This window comes from Salvelinus fontinalis, chromosome 10 (assembly GCF_029448725.1).
Source record: "Salvelinus fontinalis isolate EN_2023a chromosome 10, ASM2944872v1, whole genome shotgun sequence".
NCBI classification, from domain to species: Eukaryota; Metazoa; Chordata; class Actinopteri; order Salmoniformes; family Salmonidae; genus Salvelinus; species Salvelinus fontinalis.
The window spans coordinates 24,909,790-24,930,999 of record NC_074674.1 but is presented as its reverse complement, the minus strand read 5'-3'; the positions used below and the strand labels follow the sequence as shown (position 1 = coordinate 24,930,999).

Sequence of the window (21,210 nt, the reverse complement as noted above, 5' to 3'; positions counted from 1 at the left end):
ATAACCAAAAATATTGTATTTTCAGCTGTTTGATGCTGGTGTACAAAACCGAACGTAAGACACAAAAACAAAACTTAAGAATGGGATACCTAGAAATAGCTCACAGAACAAATCTACCGCTTCTTAGACTTGCTTTAAATGATTATAATATATCTAACACACATATGTGAATTTGTTTGGGTTTCCAAAAACGCTACATATTGCGGCTTTAAAAGATAGTTTTTCCCTCCCCACTCCCAGAGTCCTAGAAAAATGATTGCTTGAAAAATTGATCTTGCTAAAAAGCTCTTGTTTCTTTTTGACCATTTGAATTGAAAACAACCGCAGTAAGGCACTTAATTGTTACCCAGAAATGATTTGATAGCGATAAAAAAACAGCTGCATTCAGCCTTTAAACAAACCTCCTCCTTAATCAAAGCTGGGGAAATAGACAAACACCAATGTAAAGAGACTCTGCTAACCAATAGTGTTTATTATTAGTGAGTAGTGTTATACAATGGATTATCAAAAACATCAATTATGTGGTACAAATAACATTCACACACAAGCAACGCCTAAATAGTACACGAGTCCTTCATTGTTTTACAGGGTCATTGGCAAACTGTGCCCAACATTCAAGTTTAACTAATCAGCATGTGATTGTCAGTCACCAAAGGCACAATTAAATAGCTTGAAATGTGTTAAAAGGTCAAGTTGGCCAGTTTAGTTCAGTAAGGGTTCACAAAAAGCTTCGTTCCATTCACTGAACATATGCATGCATTTTATAAACAGCCTCCTGTTACTGACATGCTCTCACACACACACATACACTGACACACAGTGTCTCTTCTGCATTTAGACTGGTTGACTCCCAAGTGGCATCCTATCCCCTATATAACGCATTACCTCTGATCCGAGCCCTACGGGTCCTGGTCTAAAGTAGTACACTGTAAAAGGAATAGGGTGCCATTTAGGACGCAGCCTTACAACCTCAGGGGACTGCACCAAAAGGGACTTTCCAAGATCTACAACACAATGAAAGGCAACCGGTGGTTCTAGCGTCAGTATCAGCTGGGTTAAAGGCACTGCACAGATAAAGACACGTAAAAAAAATAATAATACATTGCATTGATTTGCTTAATGTTGTGCCAGTACATCTATAAAGTTAGCTGTAGAAGTAAGCAAAGGTTAATAATTCACTAGGCAAATCAACTGTGTGTTACACTGGTGAATTGTCCAGCTGTCTTGGATGTGCCTGTACATATATAAATGCTATATAGCATTAACAGTGTAGTTTGCATTTAACCACCCCTTCATCTAATTGATTGAAGCCAGAAAACAGAGGAGAAGAATAAACTGATGCTACCGGTGCTTCATCTGTGTGTCCATTCCCGTCACACTGTGCATGTCCAATTGCCGCCGAACTGCGCCCATACCCGCGACCGGAAAGGATGTCTCCTCCTTTCTCGTTTCATCGCAATCTAGGACCTCAGACACTGAGGCTGACGGGAGGCGTACAGAAGGTGTGAGCTCCAAACATCAGTAGGCAGCCATTTCAGAAGAGATCGCCACATCTTTACCACCGCCCAGCTTGTGTCCCATTAAACTAGAATGATTTATATTAAGAGGGAAGAACACGGGACACAAATAGTGAAACAACCTCCACCATCTCCAGGTGGCTAGTCAGACAGACTCAGACAGGAATATGATTATGCATTGACTGTTAAAAATAGTTGGTCCTGTATTTGTTGTGGGTCTGTAAGGCACTGTGTTAGCACTAGTGCTGGAGGAACAGACAGCCAAAGAGTCAGTTCCTTGAGCTTCCAGACTTTGGGTTCAGTGACTCTTGGCATGGTCTTTGCTCAGCGGTGGGCTTCTCCTCAGTTTCGTCCAAGGGGTGGGGCTGTAAGCGCGGGGTGGGGGGAGGAGAGGGGGCTCACGTCGCTAGAGCCCGGGGGAGGAGGGCGACGCCTTCTCCCCATGTCCAGCAGCTCTTCATCCTGAGCATGAGGAGGACACAGTGATTAGCTGATATGTCATTAGGCTAATCTCAGGCTTAAGTCCCAAAAAGGAGAGAGAAAATGACAAGACGCCCCAAGTCCTAAAATGTCCTCTTATTTTACACTGTCATGCAATATCGAGTTAAGAAAAATAATCAACATTCAACAATGTCTGTCTCAGTTGGTAGAGCATGGTGCTTGCAACTCCATGCTGTGGGTTCCAGTCCCACGGGGAACTAGTACAAAAAAGGACAAAAACATATGACTGTAAACTATAAGTCACTCTGGATAATAGCGTCTGCTAAATGACTGAAAATGTAAACGCTTCACCCCACCGTGTCCGCAGTCTCCTCCCCCTCAGTGGTGTGTTCGCTGTAGTGATTGGACAGCTCAAAGTCTGAGTAGGCACTCTCTACTGCCTCCTCCTCATAGTCTGTGGGGTAGTCGGACTCCTCTGAGATAGGGAAAGGGTAATGGAGAGGGAAGCGTGGCGGGGTGGAAAGAGAGAGATGGAAAGGTGCATAAAGAGAAAGGTAGTGAAGAAGAGAGTGGACAGGGGTGATGAGAGGAAGGAGGGGTGTGTACAGGAGCTGTCATAGCTGCATATTAATCATCATTTAACCGAAACAAATGTATCTGCTAAGTGAGTGTGGCGGCATTCACAGAGCCCAAACAATAGTCAACAACAAGCAAGGAGAAAGACAAGATAGAAAATAAGCTTATCTTCTCCAGGACAGCAGGAGGCAGAGTGCCAAACCCATGAAAGAGAGGGGAGGGGGGTGAAAAGCTAGCAGAGCAGTATTAAAAACATAAATATTCAATTACTCAAGCTGTGATGGTAACAGGAAGGTCAACAGCTAGCTAGCTATTGGCTGGCAGGCTCTTCCCAGCTTACAATAAAAAAATACATTTTACAGTTAAAATAACAGTTACAGCTTTTCCCCTCTCTTGTTGCCAAATATCTGGGGTCCCAGAGGTCATGTGTCTTGTTGTGATAGGCCTACAACTTCTAATTCCTGTTTGACCTCCATAGCACTCTGCTGCTCTATGTGCAGATCAGATAATCTGCCAGTCTCACCGTCGACCAGAGCTGGTTTGGCCAGCTCGATGCGGGACACGATCTCTGCCAGGTCAGTGAAGGACGCATTGGGACAGGTCACAGGTCCCTGCAGGACACATAGGACAGACAGCACACAGGAATCATTCACTAGAGGCCTCATACAGAAATCATTCAGAATAATAGCATTAAAATACACATTTGTACATTATCTAGTCATGACCATCCATTCTGGTCTGGATTTTAGCAATTTTATTACTGTTCTGGTTAGCGATTGTATCACCGTGATGGTTTTGTTTTTTCAACCAACGGTTATTTTATTATCTATTGTTGCCCTGGATGTCTGCCTAGTTGAGGACCTCTTCAACCTCCTCCTGTTACCTGCTGCACTGCTTCCCGCCTGCCCTGGTCTGTCTCTCTCAGTCTGGTACAGTTGCCCCTGCCACTCTCTCTCTCTCTCCCCGGAGCTTTGCTCACCTACATCGCAAACTGTTTACTCATCTGCTGTTGGACTATTTGATTTGTGATTTTTTGTGTGCAAATGACATAAGTGATCACTGTGCTATTGCCTGTGTGAGAGATGGTAAAATTCCTAAGCGAACTCCACGTGTTTTTACGAAAAGAAACTGGAAGCGGTTCGATATTCAAGGTTTTTTACATTTGTATTTAGCATTGAATGGAATAGAATTAATCCCCAATGTTGAATTAGCCTTTTCTTACTTCCACAACGTATTCCAGGATGTATGCAATAGGCCCCTTAAAAAAATTCAGGATTACGGGCAGAGAGAACCCTTGGTTTACTGATGAACTTACTAAAATCATAAGGGAACGAATTGCTATGTGGGCTAAAGCAAGAGGGCCTGGTTCGGCGGATGATTGGATAGCTTTTAAACGTCTTTGAAATCTGGGTGTGGCTATGACCCGGAAACTGAAAGTAGACCACTACCTTAAATCTACTTCGGATAATTTAAATAATCCCGCCACATTTTGGCAAGTAGCGAAAGGTTTGGAGTGCAAAAAAAGATACACAGCTTCCCAAACAATTGTTGGTAGACACACAGATTGTAACTGAGAGAACCTCTATTCTGAAAGCCTTAAATCAGAACTTTCTAGATGCAGGCAGTTTATTTGAAAAGGTTAAAGGTCTACATGAGCCCCTGTTAATTACTGGTCATGCACTAGATTGGTTTATAAATTACCTATCAAATCATACACAATGTGTAATGGTGGGTTGTTTCAAATCTGAGTCTACAGAGTTGTACTTAGGTGTTCCGCAAGGTTCTATTTTGGGCCCACTGTTGTTCATTTTGTATATCAACAACATTGGGGATCATATTGAAATAGCGGATGTACATTTTTATGCAGATAAATATGTTCTTTATTCAAGTGGTAGTAGTTTATCTTCAGCTTTTGAAAATGCCCAAAGAGCACTTAACACCATACAACAGAAACTGTATGATTTGAAGCTGGTTCTGAATTCGGGTAAAACAAAATGCATGGTATTATTATTATTACCGGCATAAGGCTTGTTTTTCTCTGGAGGGCAGGAAGGAGCTGGTACGATGTACATTACTGGTGGCTTTAGATATAATTTAACCTTTATTTAACTAGGAAATTCAGTTAAGAACAAATTCTTATTTACAATGGCGGCCTACCCCGCCCAAGTCCTAACCCGGACGACGCTGGAAAAATTGTGCGCCGCCCTCTGGACTTCCAATCATGGCCTGTTGTGATACAACCTGGAATCGAACCAGGGTCTGTAGTGACGCCTCTAGCACTGAGATGCAGTGCCTTAGACCGCTGCGCCAGTTCCAGAGTGCATTTGGAAAGTATTCAGCCCCCTTGACTTTTTCCACATTTTGTTACGTTACAGCCTAATTCTACAATGGATTAAATAAAAAAATCCTCAATCTACACATAATACCCCATAATGACAAAGCAAAAATTAGAAATACCTTCTTTACTTAAGTATTCAGACCCTTTGCTATCAGACTCAAAATTGAGCTCAGGAGCATCCTGTTTCCGCAGATTATCCTTGAGATGTTTTTACAACTTGATTGCAGTCCACTTGTGGTAAATTCAATTGATTGGACATGATTTGGAAGGGCACACACCTGTCTATATAAGGTCCCAAGGTTGACAGTGCATGCCAGAGCAAAAACCAAGCCATGAGGTCGAAGGAAATGTCCGTAGAGCTCCGAGACAGGATTGTGTCGAGGCACAGATCTGGTGAAGAGTGCCAACAATTTCTGCAGCATTAAAGGTCCCCAAGAACACAGTGGCCTCCATCAATCTTAAATGGAAGAAGTTTGGAACCACCAAAACTCTTCCTAGAGCTGGCCGCCCGGCCACACTGAGCAATTGGGGGAGAAGGAGTTGGTCAGAGAGGTGACCAAGAACCTGTTGGTCAATCTGACAGAGCTCCAGAGTTCCTCTGTGGAGATGGGAGAACCTTCCAGAAGGACAGCCATCTCTGCAGCACTCCACCAGTCAGGCCTTTGAATGTCTCTGAATGTCCTTGAGTGGCCCAGCCAGAGCCCGGACTTGAACCCGATCAAACATCTCTGGAGAGACCTGAAAATAGCTGTGCAGCAACGCTCCCCATCCAACCTGACAGAGCTTGAGAAGATCTGTAGAGAAAATGGGAGAAACTCCCCAAATACAGATGTGCCAAGCTTGTAGCGTCATACTCAAGAAGACTTGAGGCTGTAATCGCTGCCAAAGGTGCTTCAACAAAGTACTGAGTAAAAGGTCTGAATACTTGATGTAATTATATATATATTTTTTATACATTTGAAAAAAAAAATCTAAAAACAGTTTTTGCTTTGTCATTATGGGGTATTGTGCGTAGATTGATGATGAACCAAAACTATTTAATCAATTTTGGAATAAGTCTGTAATGTAACAAAATGTGGAAAAAGCCAATGGGTCTGAAAACTTTCCAAATGCACTGTATATATACAGGCCTCAACCACTACCCTGAGAGCACTTGACTCAGCATATCATGCGGCCCTCAGGTTCATTACCAATCAAAAACGTCTAACACATCATTGTGGTCTCTACAGCGCCGTTGACTGGTCATCATTGACCTCGAGTAGGCTTAAACACTGGTATACACTGATTTATAAGGCCACATTGGGTAAAATGCCACTATCTATCTCTGTTCTTTTTTAAATCATGTCAGTAACTAAATATCAATTACGGTCCCATTCTCATTTGCTTTTAACAGTACCAAGAATTAGAACAGGTCATGGGAGAAATCGTTTTAGTTACTCAGCTCCGTGGTCCTGGAATTCTCTCCTGAACATTGAAACATTTGATGATCTAGTCACTCCCAGACCCTCACGTTGTTGTTGCTGTGTGTGTTGTGAAACTCTTCCTGGTGGCGGTCCTTCAGCATCTTCTCCACCACTCCACTGCGGCTCCACACGTCAAACACCGTCTTGCCGTGCTGGTAGCCCACCTCCTGCAGCACACACAAACACAATACACACACACAAGGCTGAATGTAATGGAGCTAATGGGGGGAGGTCTCATGCAATCCTTCAAAACCTTCTCACACTTTTGACTGAAGATGGAGGCATGAGAGAAATAGTGATGTGTGAAGAGGTGAGGTCTAGAGTAAGAGGGGGTCATTGGAGAGCGAGAATAACAGACTGACTGCCCAGGTCAAAGACAGAGACAATAACAGACTGACTGCCCAGGTCAAAGACAGAGACAATAACAGACTGACTGCCCAGGTCAAAGACAGAGAGAATAACAGACTGACTGCCCAGGTCAAAGACAGAGAGAATAACAGACTGACTGCCCAGGTCAAAGACAGAGAGAATAACAGACTGACTGCCCAGGTCAAAGACAGAGAGAATAACAGACTGACTGCCCAGGTCAAAGACAGAGAGAATAACAGACTGACTGCCCAGGTCAAAGACAGACAGAGACTCACAGCAATCTCGTCAAACTTGCCAAACTCCAGTGTGCGGTAGCGGTCTATGGGAGGCCTGATGTACTCGCAGTAGTCACTGCTCTTCACCGACTCCAGCTGACGCACACAGCACACGTATGCCAGCCGCGTCTGAATCTCTGCCATGTTCAACACCTACAGGGGTCAAGGGTCAAATGCCACAACACTTAGCACAGCAGGGTGACAACTGTGCACATACCTCCAGTGTCTATTGTGACCAAAATGGCACCCTAATCCTTATATAGTGCACAAGTTTTGACCAGAGCACTAAATAGGGAAGAGGGTACCATTTTGGACACACTAAGTAACTCCACACATTGAGAGTTCTTGAAAAAACTGCAGAAATATTCTCAGTGAACGACAACACATTTTCACTCCGATATGAACCCAAAACCATTTCATAACAATGAATTGCAAAGTAGGACAAAACATGAAAGCCATATCATTACACCATATCTTTCAGTTTACACAGCAGCTGTGGCTGTAGTCCTGTACAGTGCTGTGAGAGGCTCACCTTGACTTTCTCTGCCAGTGGGTTGAGGCGTTTCCATAGCAGCCACCAGCCGGAGAGCGAGTCGCCGTAGTTGGTGAGGTTGGTCTCGTCCTGGCTGCCCACGTCTATGGCGATCACCACCTTGGCACCCATGGAGCGAGCCACGTCCGCTGGGAGAGGGGCAGAGAAGCAGGTTTAGGGCTTAGAGTAACAATGAACATTGAGGAGTTTCACTTTTTACACACTTGAACATGTACATTGGACAAATAGAAGCACCCACCAAATAATAATTATTAGTTGTACATCGCTGAGCAGGAGAGAAGTACTCTGTGTACTGTGACACCTCTGCCTATCCCCACCTTGTCTTATCTTGCCACTGCAGTGTGTGTGTGTGTGTGTGTGTGTGTGTGTGTGTGTGTGTGTGTGTGTGTGTGTGTGTGTGTGTGTGTGTGTTGCTGACCTGGTAGGTTGTTGATATAGCCTCCGTCCATCAGTAGGTGTCCGTCTTTAGGGTCACATAGAGGGGGCAGGTAGCCAGAGAGAGACATGCTGGCACGCACATACCTCCACAGAGAGCCTGAGAGAGGGACAATTAAACACATGGAGGCAGATATAAGAGGAACAGCCTTCTTCACAATTCAATCAGTTAAAACAGAGAAGGAAAGAGGGTTAGAGAGAGAGGTAGAGTGCGAGAGAGAGAGGTAGAGTGAGAGAGAGAGGGGTAGAGCGCGCGAGAGAGAGGTAGATAGAGAGAGGTAGAGAGCCAGAAAGAGAGGTAGATAGAGAGGTAGAGAGCGAGTGAGAGAGGTAGAGAGGTAGAGCGCGAGAGGTAGAGCGCGAGAGGTAGAGCGCGAGAGGTAGAGCGCGAGAGGTAGAGCGCGAGAGGTAGAGCGCGAGAGGTAGAGCGCGAGAGGTAGAGCGCGAGAGGTAGAGCGCGAGAGGTAGAGCGCGGTAGAGAGCGAGAGCGGTAGAGAGCGAGAGCGGTAGAGAGCGAGAGCGGTAGAGAGCGAGAGCGGTAGAGAGCGAGAGCGGTAGAGAGCGAGAGCGGTAGAGAGCGAGAGCGGTAGAGAGCGAGAGCGGTAGAGAGCGAGAGCGGTAGAGAGCGAGAGCGGTAGAGAGCGAGAGCGGTAGAGAGTGAGAGCGGTAGAGAGCGAGTGAGAGAGGTAGAGCGAGAGGGGTAGAGCGGTAGAGAGAGGTATAGAGAGAGACTTGAGGCCTAACCGTCAGTGTGCACTCTCATGGTGGAGGCAGTGATGTCAGTGGTGATGTTGAAATAGGGGATCCACAGATCCTGAACAAACAACAGCACCACTAGTCATAAAATGGTTATGTTAATATTGCAACTGTGAAAGAAGGTTCAGGGCGGAGGCTTAATTCCCTTCAATTATATTTATTGCTAACGCGTTTCAAAGCAGGCTCCTTTTCAAATTAGTATAATAAGTTAAATCTTTCAGGCCGTGTACGACAGGCAATTTTTTATGTATTTAATCTACTCTTTGTTTACACAGGTGATCACATTATGATGAAAAATGCCTTTTACAAGAGAGTCGCAAGACCATCTAACTCCAACTGCGCTGCGAGTGTTCCTCACCTCTATCTGCTTGCCCTTGAACACCGTGTAAATGCTGGAGTTGAAGGCAGCGCCAGAGAACATAGAAGTGATGGGGTAGGTCAGGTCCAACACCTTCTTGAACACCAACGTCATTCCCTGCAATACACCACCAAGAAGACCCCCAACAAATCCATGAGAACACGTTTATTTCCACCTTTATTTGACTAAGTTGTCCCATTGAGGTCAAAATAATGTTTCTTCAAGGTTGACCGGCCTGGACAACATTTAAACACTTGCCAATATGACACTTGAAGGTTGAGTGAAGATCAAGTTAATATTCCTCGCATCCTCTCTCCTTGCCTCCTTCTCAATGCATTTTGGACAAAATGATACAATGTCCTTCCCCTTAGACTTGTTCCTCCTAATGCATTTTGAGAAAGCGGTGAGGACAGGTGGGGCGGCAGGTAGCCTAGCGGTTAGGAGCGTTTGGCCAGTAACCAAAAGGTTTCTGGTTCGAATCCCGGAGACGAAAAAAAAAGAAAATCAGTTGATGTGCCCTTTAGCTAAAAAAGGGTTGTGCCTTTGGATCAGAGCGTCTACTAAATGACTAAAACGTCAACGTAAAATGACAGAGGATGCGAGGAATCGTGGAAAGATGCGTTGCGAAAGAGACTAGCCGTGGTGAATTCCTCTCACCATAGCCCACTCTCGTGCCCTCATCCTCATGCGGCAGTGACTGCGGTCCTCTGCGTACAGCGCCCCCATCAGGGAGCCGATGGAGACACCTCCCACCAGGTCCACGGGGATCCCTGCCTCACTCAGAGCATGCATGATACCCACCTGAGAACAGCCCCTGAGAGAGGACGAGGGAGACAGGATGAGGGGAAGAGGAGCGAGAGACTCAGACATTTGAAATATGCTAACGAATCCACACACACAAGCTCCCTCATTAAAACGTATAGGAATGTAGATTGAGGTAATGTCTTGGCTTTCATCATCATGTTTGTGGTTCTGATGACTAACCAGTCTCTGCAGTGTTCCCTGTATTTGGCAGGTGTACTAACAGATTGCATTGCAGGTTCTTGGAAATGGTTTCACACAACATACATACATCTCCATGTACTGTTAGGGATTGTAAATGCCAAGTAGCCAACTTGTTTAACACTACCACATACAGTATGTCAACACCAGTACCACAACAATTCACAAGGGGCCCAAAATGTACGCCTTATCCTACGCACTTTTCAGTAGTTGGTATTCAGGCTTACCTTATGCAGGTATGTAACGGGCTTTGCAGGCGTGGCTCCCTTGCGCACGCTGAATACATTTAATTCAACCACTGAATACATTTAATTCAACCACTGAAAGTCCTCCCACTTACTGGACAACACATTTGCACATGGAGTTTGCATTCAATAGGGTTTTCAGTGCATTTATCTTAAGCGATCCCTTTAAATACGGTGAACTGTACCTTTCATAAAGTGTTGTTGACAGACTCACTAGAAGACATTGAGAGAACGGGTTCAGAATATAGGGATCAATAAAAGAAAGCCATCTAAATGTATGTATATTTGTCTCCGTTTCAGCACCAACTGGTAGATTAAAAAATACTCTGATGTTGGAGATTACTTAGGCACATTTTAGGGTTACAAAAGTATTGATGAGTCATTAAAAAAAACTGAGTTAAGAGCCTTTACGCACAAAATATATTGAGGAATCAAAAATACAGTGATTTGCTTCAATCTGAAAGTTGCCATATTCAAGATCAATGCATGAAATATTGGAAGGTAGAAAAAAAACTTTAAAAAGTGTACAATATGGGTTGAACAATAGTTCTATAAATCTACCCTAATCATGGAACTGTATGACAATGGTCCAGTCATCATGAACCATGCGCCAGGCTCCAGGTTTAACCTGCTACTTGGGGTCTGAGTTCTATAACCATTCAAACAGGCTACATGTCCCATATTATCGCACAACGTTAGCCTAATATGATCCACTAATGCTAGCGACTCTCAGGAACAACTACACGGACGTGACAGAGGAAAGAAAGGTACATTGGAATGGAATGATGCAAGATGTACGGTACAAATTGAAGGAAACACTAAAGTGACAGTTATAAATGTATGTGGGAATTACGGACGTTGGCTCCCGATAGTGGCTAATATTTAACTTGCTAGAAATGGTCAAAGAAAACAGATTTTATCCCTGCAAATTATAAGGGCATACAATAAAAATTCTGAATAACGGCACAGCTATTTATAGCCTATTTCACTGTGGAAAAGGGGCCGCAATACATGTCACGTTGATATGCTTGTCAGTTTGCTGGTATGGTTTCACCTTCGTCTTCAGGGATCATAAGGGGAAATTATCTAAAACAATTGCTTCGTGTATTTACAATCTCCAAACAGATTACTAATTTACCCAGCTCTTATAAATGTCTAAATTACAGTGCATTGAGATTCTAAAAATCGGGAAAAATAAAGCAGATGCTTTTCCCACTTGGAACCGGTAAGTTCGCTGAAACTTATTCATGGTTTCCTCCTTTAGGAGGGGAATGAAGTCAAGGTCAGAATACGGCGTATCTGTACACACCATGTATACGACCTCCACCCCAAACGAATAGCGGGTGAATAGCATGCTATTCTCATGCTGAAGTTCAAGGTCAGAATAAGCATAGAGAGAAAGGGGCATGAAAAGGAAATGACCTTCCATTTACGCGTGCTTAACGTGAGTCCGAATTCCCCAAGGGGAAACAAGACAACTATTAGTACAAAGCATTTAACAGGCACAAGTTAAGAGCGAGAGAGAGACAAGAGGAACCAACCTTGAAACATCTCCTGAACACAACACAAACACAGGACAAACGGAAGGAGAAGAGAGAAAGACAGGAGAAGAGAAAATGAAATGAGCAAGATATTACATTTGGCAGAAAAGTGGAAGCAGTCTGCTTTGAGTGTTTCATGCATTAGGAAGGACAACACCCCACCCTGCACTACACGGAACGGCTCCATAGAAATGACTATACTTGGGGCCGAGTGATGTCAGTGACCTAGAGGACAGAGATCAGGGGTCATTGGAGCGTACCTGGCCCCTCCTCCCCCCAGTATGAGGGCGATGGCGTTCCCGGTCAGGACCCTGGCCAGGCGGGAGAAGTCTGAGTGGCGGTCAGCCGGCTTCTGGAACACACGCTGATACATCTCAATCTGGAGAGGAGAGCAATACACAGCAGATATTAAAACACTATTTCTTAAAATGGTGGGACACTGGAAATAACTGTGGGGTTGTGAGGCAACTCCTTCCTTAATTATGGGTTAGGGGCGTGAACATTTGAATGTTAAAACAAAAAATTGGGATGCTTAACGTTAAGAATCCCTAAGCGAAAAACTGGTGCCCTGGCTACCACTCCGTGAACAGCACGAAGCGAGCCAATACACATGCGCAGATACGGCAGCAAATCAGTCTCCAAAAATTCTGAATCTTTGGAGTCGATTCTTAGAGTTAACGAATCTTGACACTCAGTGGGAGTCGACTTGCAAGGAGTCGGGGAATCAATTATTTTGGAGTCGACTCTTCACCACTATGACATCATCGTTAACAGTTGGAAAAATGGCAGAGGAAAGGCAAGCGACGGCAGCGAAGTCCTGTATGGCAATATTGAAATGAGAAGGTTAAATGAGAAGGAAATGGAAACTTTGCAAGGTGGAATTGAGGTACAGTAATGATTGTACAGGTGCAATGCTTAACCTTCTGAAAGAGACCCAAACCGTAGCTGGCCTTGTGAATTCACGTGGAATTTTATACATTTTCTTATTGTTTTAACGGAAAACCGATTAAAAATGGCAGTTTAAACATTAAAGAAAAAAATGTACCATTTGTCACATCCTTATCAGGTGTGTGTGTGTGTACCAGTTTGGGCAGATCAGGTGTGTGTGTGTGTGCACCAGTTTGGGCAGATCAGGTGTGTGTGTGTGTGTGTACCAGTTTGGGCAGATCAGGTATGTGTGTGTGTGTGTGTGTGTGTACCAGTTTGGGCAGATCAGGTGTGTGTGTGTGTGTGTACCAGTTTGGGCAGATCAGGTGTGTGTGTGTGTACCAGTTTAGGCAGGCTTCTCTTGGAGAAGACCCTGCGTGGGCAGGAGAGGTGCAGGTGTCTGGAGATCCAGCTCCTCATGTTGAGCCACTCCACAGTGCCCTGGGGCGGGGGGCCGTCCTCCCTGTGTAACAACACCAGCTGCTTCTGGGCCCTCACCGCACTGCCCTCCAGCATCCGCTCCAACTACAGGGTCAAAGGCCAGGAGTCAACTAGAGGTTGGCCAAGGAGAAGTAGGACATAGTTTGTCCAGAATTAAACAGGCATGTACTGCATACTGAGAGGAGAGGAGTGTCTTACACAATAGTATCAAGCCACTTGAGTCTGTGACTGGTTGGTATTCCTCTCTTTATCTTAGTAAATGGATATCATATCAGGGATAAGAGGTCAGCGAGGTCGACCCTGCCACCAAGCCCCAGACATGACTAAGGAACCCAAGGATCTGCACTGACCCTAATCCCACATCAAACACAGTGGCCTGCTAACACGCTAAGCTAGTTAACCTCTCCCCAAGCACCATGGAAATACGCTAAGCTAGCTAACCTCCCTCTAAGCATTATGCTAACACGCTAAGCTAGCTAACCTCTCCCCAAGCACCATGGAAATACGCTAAGCTAGCTAACCTCTCCAAAAGCCTAATGCTAGTTTTGCAACAAAAACGGGAGGTCCGTCCCTGAATTGTCCATCAGTCAAACATAACGGTGAGCAACCTACCGGAATCTGTCCAATAGAAACTCTTGTTTTGGTTGCAACTGTTTGCCTCGGTGTGCACTAAGGATCACACCGCAGGAGAGGGGACTATTTCCTCTGCTTCTGAAGCTTTTGCTGCCCCTGAAGATATTCAAAGGCTAGGCAAATTTAGTAGATGTGGTCATGCACGCAAACGTATTGCTACACCTTCTTTCTACACCCTCTGTCTACACCCTCTGTCTACACCCTCTGTCTACACCCTCTGTCTACACCCTCTGTCTACACCCTCTGTCTACACCCTCTGTCTACACCCTCTGTCTACACCCTCTGTCTACACCCTCTGTCTACACCCTCTGTGGAAGCACATACAGAATAATGTAACAGTCCAAATGTGTTACAAGTGACAGACTCATAGGATGGCTCAGTAGAATTCCATTTCCTAAAATCAGTTCCCCTCCCAGAGCCCCCAGTCCCTCCTGGTTCCCCCCGTACCTCCCCCACAGCGGGGTCTTGCTCCCCCAGTCCCACAATAATGATGCAGTCAGCCTGGCGGATACATCGCTGGGTCCAGGGGGTCAGGGTGTAGTCTGTCTGGTAGAGCACGATGCGGTGGATGTCCTCCTGCTGGCCCAGCCAACTGGACAGACGATACTCATGAACACTGACACAGACGAGACAGACGAGACACAAGAGGGTGAAGCGAAAGAGAGACAATGATTTATAATAACCCTTTATAATGCATGTGGGTAGTTCAAGATGCACACAAACCCGTTCAGTCAAGCTCACCTGTCCAGTGCGGCCGCTCCCAGGCGCTGCTTGATGCTGTCGCTGGTCAGTAGAAGTGTGGGGCCTATGAAGAAGGACAATTTAGGTCAGGTCTGTGGAAAGGGCATACCTAAATCAAATCACATTGTATTTGTCACGTGCTTCGTAGACAACAGGTGTCGACTAACAGTGAAATGCTTACTTACGGGCCCTTTTCCAACAACGAAGTTAAAGATAAAGATAATACAAAATGAAAAGACACAAGGAATAAAGACAGTCATAGTACAACTGTACTAACTCATATCATTCCCCAGGCCCTAAAGCGTTCTAAGAGATGACCTGGCCACCGGGACACAGATTCAGCTCTTTCTACTGAGGAGGGAGGACGGCCAATTCAAGGTCCCCATGAATGGAGATAATTTATTCAGCCTCGGCAGAATATTAAATCATAGGAAAGAGCACCCGGGCATAAACACAATGTCAACCCCCCCTATCTACACTGCTCAAAAAAATAAAGGGAACACTTAAACAACACAATGTAACTCCAAGTCAATCACACTTCTGTGAAATCAAACTGTCCACTTAGGAAGCAACACTGATTGACAATAAATTTCACATGCTGTTGTGCAAATGGAATAGACAAAAGGTGGAAATTATAGGCAATTAGTAAGACACCCCCAAAAAAGGAATGGTTCTGCAGGTGGTGACCACATACCACTTCTCAGTTCCTATGCTTCCTGGCTGATGTTTTGGTCACTTTTGAATGCTGGCGGTGCTTTCACTCTAGTGGTACCATGAGACGGAGTCTACAACCCACACCAGTGGCTCAGGTAGTGCAGTTCATCCAGGATGGCACATCAATGCGAGCTGTGGCAAAAAGGTTTGTTGTGTCTGTCAGTGTAGTGTCCAGAGCATGGAGGCGCTACCAGGAGACAGGCCAGTACATCAGGAGACGTGGAGGAGGCCGTAGGAGGGCAACAACCCAGCAGCAGGACCGCTACCTCCGCCTTTGTGCAAGGAGGTGCACTGCCAGAGCCCTGCAAAATAACCTCCAGCAGGCCACAAATGTGCATGTGTCAGCATATGGTCTCACAAGGGGTCTGAGGATCTCATCTCGGTACCTAATGGCAGTCAGGCTACCTCTGGCGAGCACATGGAGGGCTGTGCGGCCCCACAAAGAAATGCCACCCCACACCATGACTGACCCACCACCAAACCGGTCATGCTGGAGGATGTTGCAGGCAGCAGAACGTTCTCCACGGCGTCTCCAGACTCTGTCACATGTGCTCATGTGCTCAGTGTGAACCTGCTTTCATCTGTGAAGAGCACAGGGCGCCAGTGGCAAATTTGCCAATCTTGGTGTTCTCTGGCAAATGCCAAACGTCCTGCACGGTGTTGGGCTGTAAGCACAACCCCCACCTGTGGACGTCAGGCCCTCATACCACTCTCATGGAGTCTGTTACTGACCGTTTGAGCAGACACATGCACATTTGTGGCCTGCTGGAGGTCATTTTGCAGGGCTCTGGCAGTGCACCTCCTTGCACAAAGGCGGAGGTAGCGGTCCTGCTGCTGGGTTGTTGCCCTCCTATGGCCTCCTCCACGTCTCCTGATGTACTGGCCTGTCTCCTGGTAGCGCCTCCATGCTCTGGACACTACGCTGACAGACACAACAAACCTTTTTGCCACAGCTCGCATTGATGTGCCATCCTGGATGAGCTGCACTACCTGAGCCACTTGTGTGGGTTGTAGACTCCGTCTCATGCTACCACTAGAGTGAAAGCACCGCCAGCATTCAAAAGTGACCAAAACATCAGCCAGGAAGCATAGGAACTGAGAAGTGGTGTGTGGTCACCACCTACAGAACCATTCCCTTTTTGGGGGTGTCTTACTAATTGCCTATAATTTCCACCTTTTGTCTATTCCATTTGCACAACAGCATGTGAAATTTATTGTCAATCAGTGTTGCTTCCTAAGTGGACAGTTTGATTTCACAGAAGTGTGATTGACTTGGAGTTACATTGTGTTGTTTAAGGGTTCCCTTTATTTTTTTGAGCAGTGTATATAGATGAGAAATCTATAGAAGGGCAGCACTGCTGAACTGCACTGTCTAGACAGCCTTGAACTGACGTGATGAAGAGAGAGGTGGAATGTGTGTGTGGTTACCAATGGCGATGAGTGCATGCTGCAGCTCCAGTGTGAAGGCTGTGAGAGGTACCTCCTCAGACACAGGCAGCACGGTGACAGTGGACAGGTTGGACGCCGGGTTCCCTGCATCCCACTTACTGCCTGGGGTGTGTAGGGCCAGGCTCCGAGCTGGGAGGAGGAGGACAGACACACAGCGATGGATGGAGAGAGCAACATTATCATAAAGATATATTACACATAGCAGGTAAATGAGGCGTTAGATCCTTCTGTGTACAAAAGAGGCCTGTAAACACACACGCCTACACACCGGTCAGAGGGCCATTGACCTGCTGAAGGATCTTCTGGCCAAGAAGGTGGATCAACCTCGTGACTACCTAAAACACAAGAAAGAGTGTCAGCGTGTGGAGGATTGTCATGTGTGTGAGTGAGTGACTGAAAGCCAGTCATAGACCAAGTTAGACTTCTCATCTTTGTATCTGTCCCATCATGGCATCTGTGAAAGCACGGGCAGCACCATAGAGTCCATCTCTATTTTAAAGTAGTCCATTTCTTCCACTACTTCTATGAGTTGGTAAACAAACTGAAAGGGGACATACTGCCACCTGGAGTGGGTTGTTTGAACAGGTATAAAACCCAAGGTTGGCGATTTACTGCCACCTGCAGTTATGGAACGTTTGCTCATATGTAGGGCTGTGGCGGTCACGGATTTTCGTCAGCCGGTGATTGTCAAGCAAATAACTGTCGGCCTCACGGTAATTGACCGTTAATTAACAAACACATTTAGCATCTCCTGGCTTCCACACATAGCTTACGAGCCACTGATGCAGAACTTTGAAACGTCTACATTTTAACAAGTCTAATAAATCCATGTAATATAGCCTAAACCTTCACAATAAATCAATGATTTATTTTAGACAGGTCTAAAGAAGCATAATATGAAGAAAATGTATTCCATTTCAGAAGAACAGAATAGCATACTCCAAGTTGTGCTTATGTTTGGTCCTGATCTGGCTATGCCAAATGACTATGGGCTACACTAGTTCATTAAGCAGACAAGTTTTGCTTAGAATTCCGTGGCATTATTTTATAGTATGAAGAATACAATTGAACAAAGCTGAATAAAATATCAATATTTTCTCCAAACGACGAGGGAGTGCGCACATGCGGCTATTCTATGTTGAGCGGTTAACAAAGAAATAGGTTCTCTATATGCTTCATTTAGAGTTATTCATGTAACTTGTTGTTGTACAAACGGGCTATATGTTTTGATTTTTAATACATTTTAAGTCTGCACAACAGCGGTACGCCTGATCACCGAACGATGAGACGGCCTATAGTCAGAGACCTGGCTGTGTGGTGCTCCCTCAATGTGATCAAGACAAAGGAGATGATTGTGGACTACAGGAAAAGGAGACCCGAGCACGTTCCCATTCTCATCGACGGGGCTGTAGTGGAGTAGGTTGAGAGCTTCAAGTTCCTTGGTGTCCACATCACCAACAAACTAACATGGTCCAAGCACACCAAGACAGTCGTGAAGACAAAGCTTATTCCCCCACAGGAGACTGAAAAGATTTGGCATGGGTCCTCTGATCCTCAAAAGGTTCCACAGCTGCACCATTGAGAGCATCCTGACTGGTTGCATCACTGTCTAGTATGGTAACTGCTCGGCCTCCGACCGCAAGGCACTACAGAGGGTTGTGAGTACTGCCCAGTACATCACTGGGGCAAAGCTTCCTGCCATCCAGAACCTCTATACCAGGCAATGTCAGAGAAAGGCCCTAAAAATTGTCAAAGACTCCAGCCACCCTAGTCATAGACTGTTCTCTCTGTTACTGCACGTCAAGTGGTACCGGAGTGCCAAGTCTAAGTCCAAAAGGCTTCTTAACAAAAGGCTACTCCGGTTGTAAAGATAAACAATGTGCTTAATATTAGGAAAGTTGACAAATAAATATAGTAGGCCTAGCCTATAGAAAGATGATGGGCTCCTCCTCTTTTTAGTAGATGCCATCACTCTGTTTTCTCATGAAACTGCATAGCCTATAGAAATGTTGCGCAGCATGAGCTCATGAAGTGTTTGATTAGATTTTCGAACTATTTGCATTGATGTCAGTGATTAGAGGGACATAAGAGTGCTGAGTACCGGGCAGTTATCAAGTTTTGTAGGCTACTAATGACCATCAGCAGCATCAGCGCATGGAGAAGCCTAATTACCGTGACTAAATGGTCATGTGGAATTTGACTGCCTTCATGACTCGTGACCGCCGGTGTGGCGGTAATACGGTCACCGCAACAGCCCTACTCACAATTCACTGGCTGATCCCTCCGGATGACCTTGATGGAATGATCTGATCTTTCCCACCCAGTTAACTACACAAATGGTGAAAGTTCTCAATGGTGCTGCCAATGTTAAAACGTGCTTTTGGGTATTAGAGTCGTCTATCTAAGTCTATGAAGCCAGTTGACCTACATACCTGTGGGAACTTCCTCTTAATGTAGCTGAGTGCTCCCTCTGGTAGTTTGGCCAGCTCTGAGTCACGTACTGCATGCACCGTGGTCGCTCTGTTCTGATGGGTCAGGGCCTCCACCTGGACACAACAACCACCACAGACTCCCATTGGTCAACACTGCGAATCATCCCTCAATCATTATACAGGAACTATGCACCAAACTTACCCCGTAACACTCATGCAATTGATTTAATAATCATTGCACATTCCTTGTTTTCATATGGAGTTGAAGTGATCTTAGCCCTACAAATAGGAACATATTTAGTTTTTAAAAAAGCACTCACTGGTGCAGAAAATGTAAATAACTATTTAAGATAAAATTTGTGATCAGAGGAACGGATCAAGAAAAGCATGGTGAGCCAGACTTTTTAAGCCCCGGTGATTCTCGTGTCCATTTTCATGAGCGTCAACAAGCCAGCCAGGCAGTGACCTTTCATATCAAAGCGATTGATCTCCCTCTCTGTAATAACACTGTGCTGCTGGTACACACATGGTCTAACTCTGTATCCTCGCATTCCACACTCTCCTGACTCTGTCCTCACGGACACCGTAACTACGGCTACCGTCTGGAGCCGGTAACCATGGCATCGGACCATTCGCCTCAGGCAGGTATTCTTAGCAGCATAGGCATCGCCACAGCAATGCAAATCCACGTCAGCCAATGGGAGCGTGATGCAGTGAATTAAAGGGAGAGGGGTTACCAAACAGAGCTAAATCCTCTCTGGACAGCAGAGAAACACACACACACACAGCTCTGAGATGTTGTGAATAGCCATGTCATGGTGGGGCTTACTCATGACCCTGCATAAAACCGTGTCGGTGTCTAAATGGATTTGCTTACATCTACAATCAATAAAACTATGAATTCTTTAAAAGCCTGGCATTGTTTATTCTACCCATTGTGCCACCTGACATTTGACCCCTTACCACGCCGATGAGGTCACCGCGGCCGTACTCTCCGGTCAGCTCCTTCTTGCCATCCTCCTTCATGATGACGGAGCGCAGACGGCCACTCAGAACTATGAAGGTGCTGTCTGACTTATCCCCCTGTCTGAGAGAGAGAGTTGTTTCAACTGTAACCAGACAAATTCAAGCTTCCGAATTGGATTGTAGTAATGTCTTGACTTTCATGATCATGTTTGAGGTTAAAAGGGATATTGCGTGATTTCAGTCTTTTTTTATACTTCCCCAGAGTCAGACAAATTCATGGAAACCATTTTTGTGTCTCCGGGTGCCATTTGGAGATTATTGAAGTTAGCGCTCAATGGCGCTGCCCGTGCACTAACAGACGCAATAATGGGACAGATGCCCTGCTATCTCTATAAATCTCTATCAATGAGTGTGTCTGTCTCTGGGTAAGTAGAAAAACGACCTAAAATCTTGAAATCTCGCAATTTAAGACTAATCACGCTTGGGGTTTCATTGTAGATGTACCATCTCTAGATGAGATGGAAATACTGTAGATCAGTGAAGGCAGTAAAGCTGAACTGAGCGTGATAGACATCAGTGTGGACAGAGGGGTCACCTACCTGTAGACTGCCCGGCCGGCCTCCACAGCCATCCAGTCCAGAGCAAAGTCTATCTGCCTGACGAAGGAAGACATCCTCCGAACGACCGTGTGAGCTACGTTCAGCACCACTGTGGGTTCTGCACGCATGATCCTGAGGGACACACACACGTAAATGTCGGAGTGTGCATGCATGTATGCATATGAAATACATGTGCACGACAGTGTGTATTCCCTGTGCCTCACTCGTAGAAGTGGGTCTTGGAAATGGAGAGGAAGCTGCAGTCTCGGTGGGCTCGGACAGTGAAGATGAGTGGCTCGCCAGTCAGTACAGCCAGCTGGCCCACCAGCTCCCCGGGGTGGGTCACAAACAGACATGTGTCCTCCTCGCGGTCGATCATCCGCTGGTACACATGCAGCACACCCAAGATCACAAACTGCACACTCACCTCCTGCAAAAC

General features: G+C 45.7%; 1 protein-coding gene across 1 annotated transcript in view; it reads right to left on the bottom strand.

Annotated features, from left to right (window-relative positions):
* Window positions 1-443: 443 nt before the first annotated feature.
* Window positions 444-21,210, bottom strand: part of LOC129863860 (patatin-like phospholipase domain-containing protein 7) — a 43,213-nt gene continuing 22,446 nt past the window's right edge. The window contains exons 16-35 of the mRNA XM_055936199.1: window positions 20,996-21,201; window positions 20,772-20,903; window positions 20,170-20,293; window positions 19,207-19,320; window positions 17,043-17,109; window positions 16,754-16,903; window positions 14,612-14,675; window positions 14,318-14,486; window positions 13,139-13,321; window positions 12,130-12,248; window positions 9,739-9,895; window positions 9,082-9,198; window positions 8,712-8,781; window positions 7,951-8,067; window positions 7,512-7,660; window positions 6,980-7,132; window positions 6,383-6,502; window positions 3,058-3,145; window positions 2,315-2,433; window positions 444-1,979 (exon numbers count right to left, since the gene is read on the bottom strand). Of these exons, the coding sequence (XP_055792174.1) occupies window positions 1,860-1,979; window positions 2,315-2,433; window positions 3,058-3,145; window positions 6,383-6,502; window positions 6,980-7,132; window positions 7,512-7,660; window positions 7,951-8,067; window positions 8,712-8,781; window positions 9,082-9,198; window positions 9,739-9,895; window positions 12,130-12,248; window positions 13,139-13,321; window positions 14,318-14,486; window positions 14,612-14,675; window positions 16,754-16,903; window positions 17,043-17,109; window positions 19,207-19,320; window positions 20,170-20,293; window positions 20,772-20,903; window positions 20,996-21,201 (2,538 nt within the window). The 3' untranslated portion in view covers window positions 444-1,859. The remainder of the gene's footprint in view (window positions 1,980-2,314; window positions 2,434-3,057; window positions 3,146-6,382; window positions 6,503-6,979; window positions 7,133-7,511; window positions 7,661-7,950; window positions 8,068-8,711; window positions 8,782-9,081; window positions 9,199-9,738; window positions 9,896-12,129; window positions 12,249-13,138; window positions 13,322-14,317; window positions 14,487-14,611; window positions 14,676-16,753; window positions 16,904-17,042; window positions 17,110-19,206; window positions 19,321-20,169; window positions 20,294-20,771; window positions 20,904-20,995; window positions 21,202-21,210) is intronic.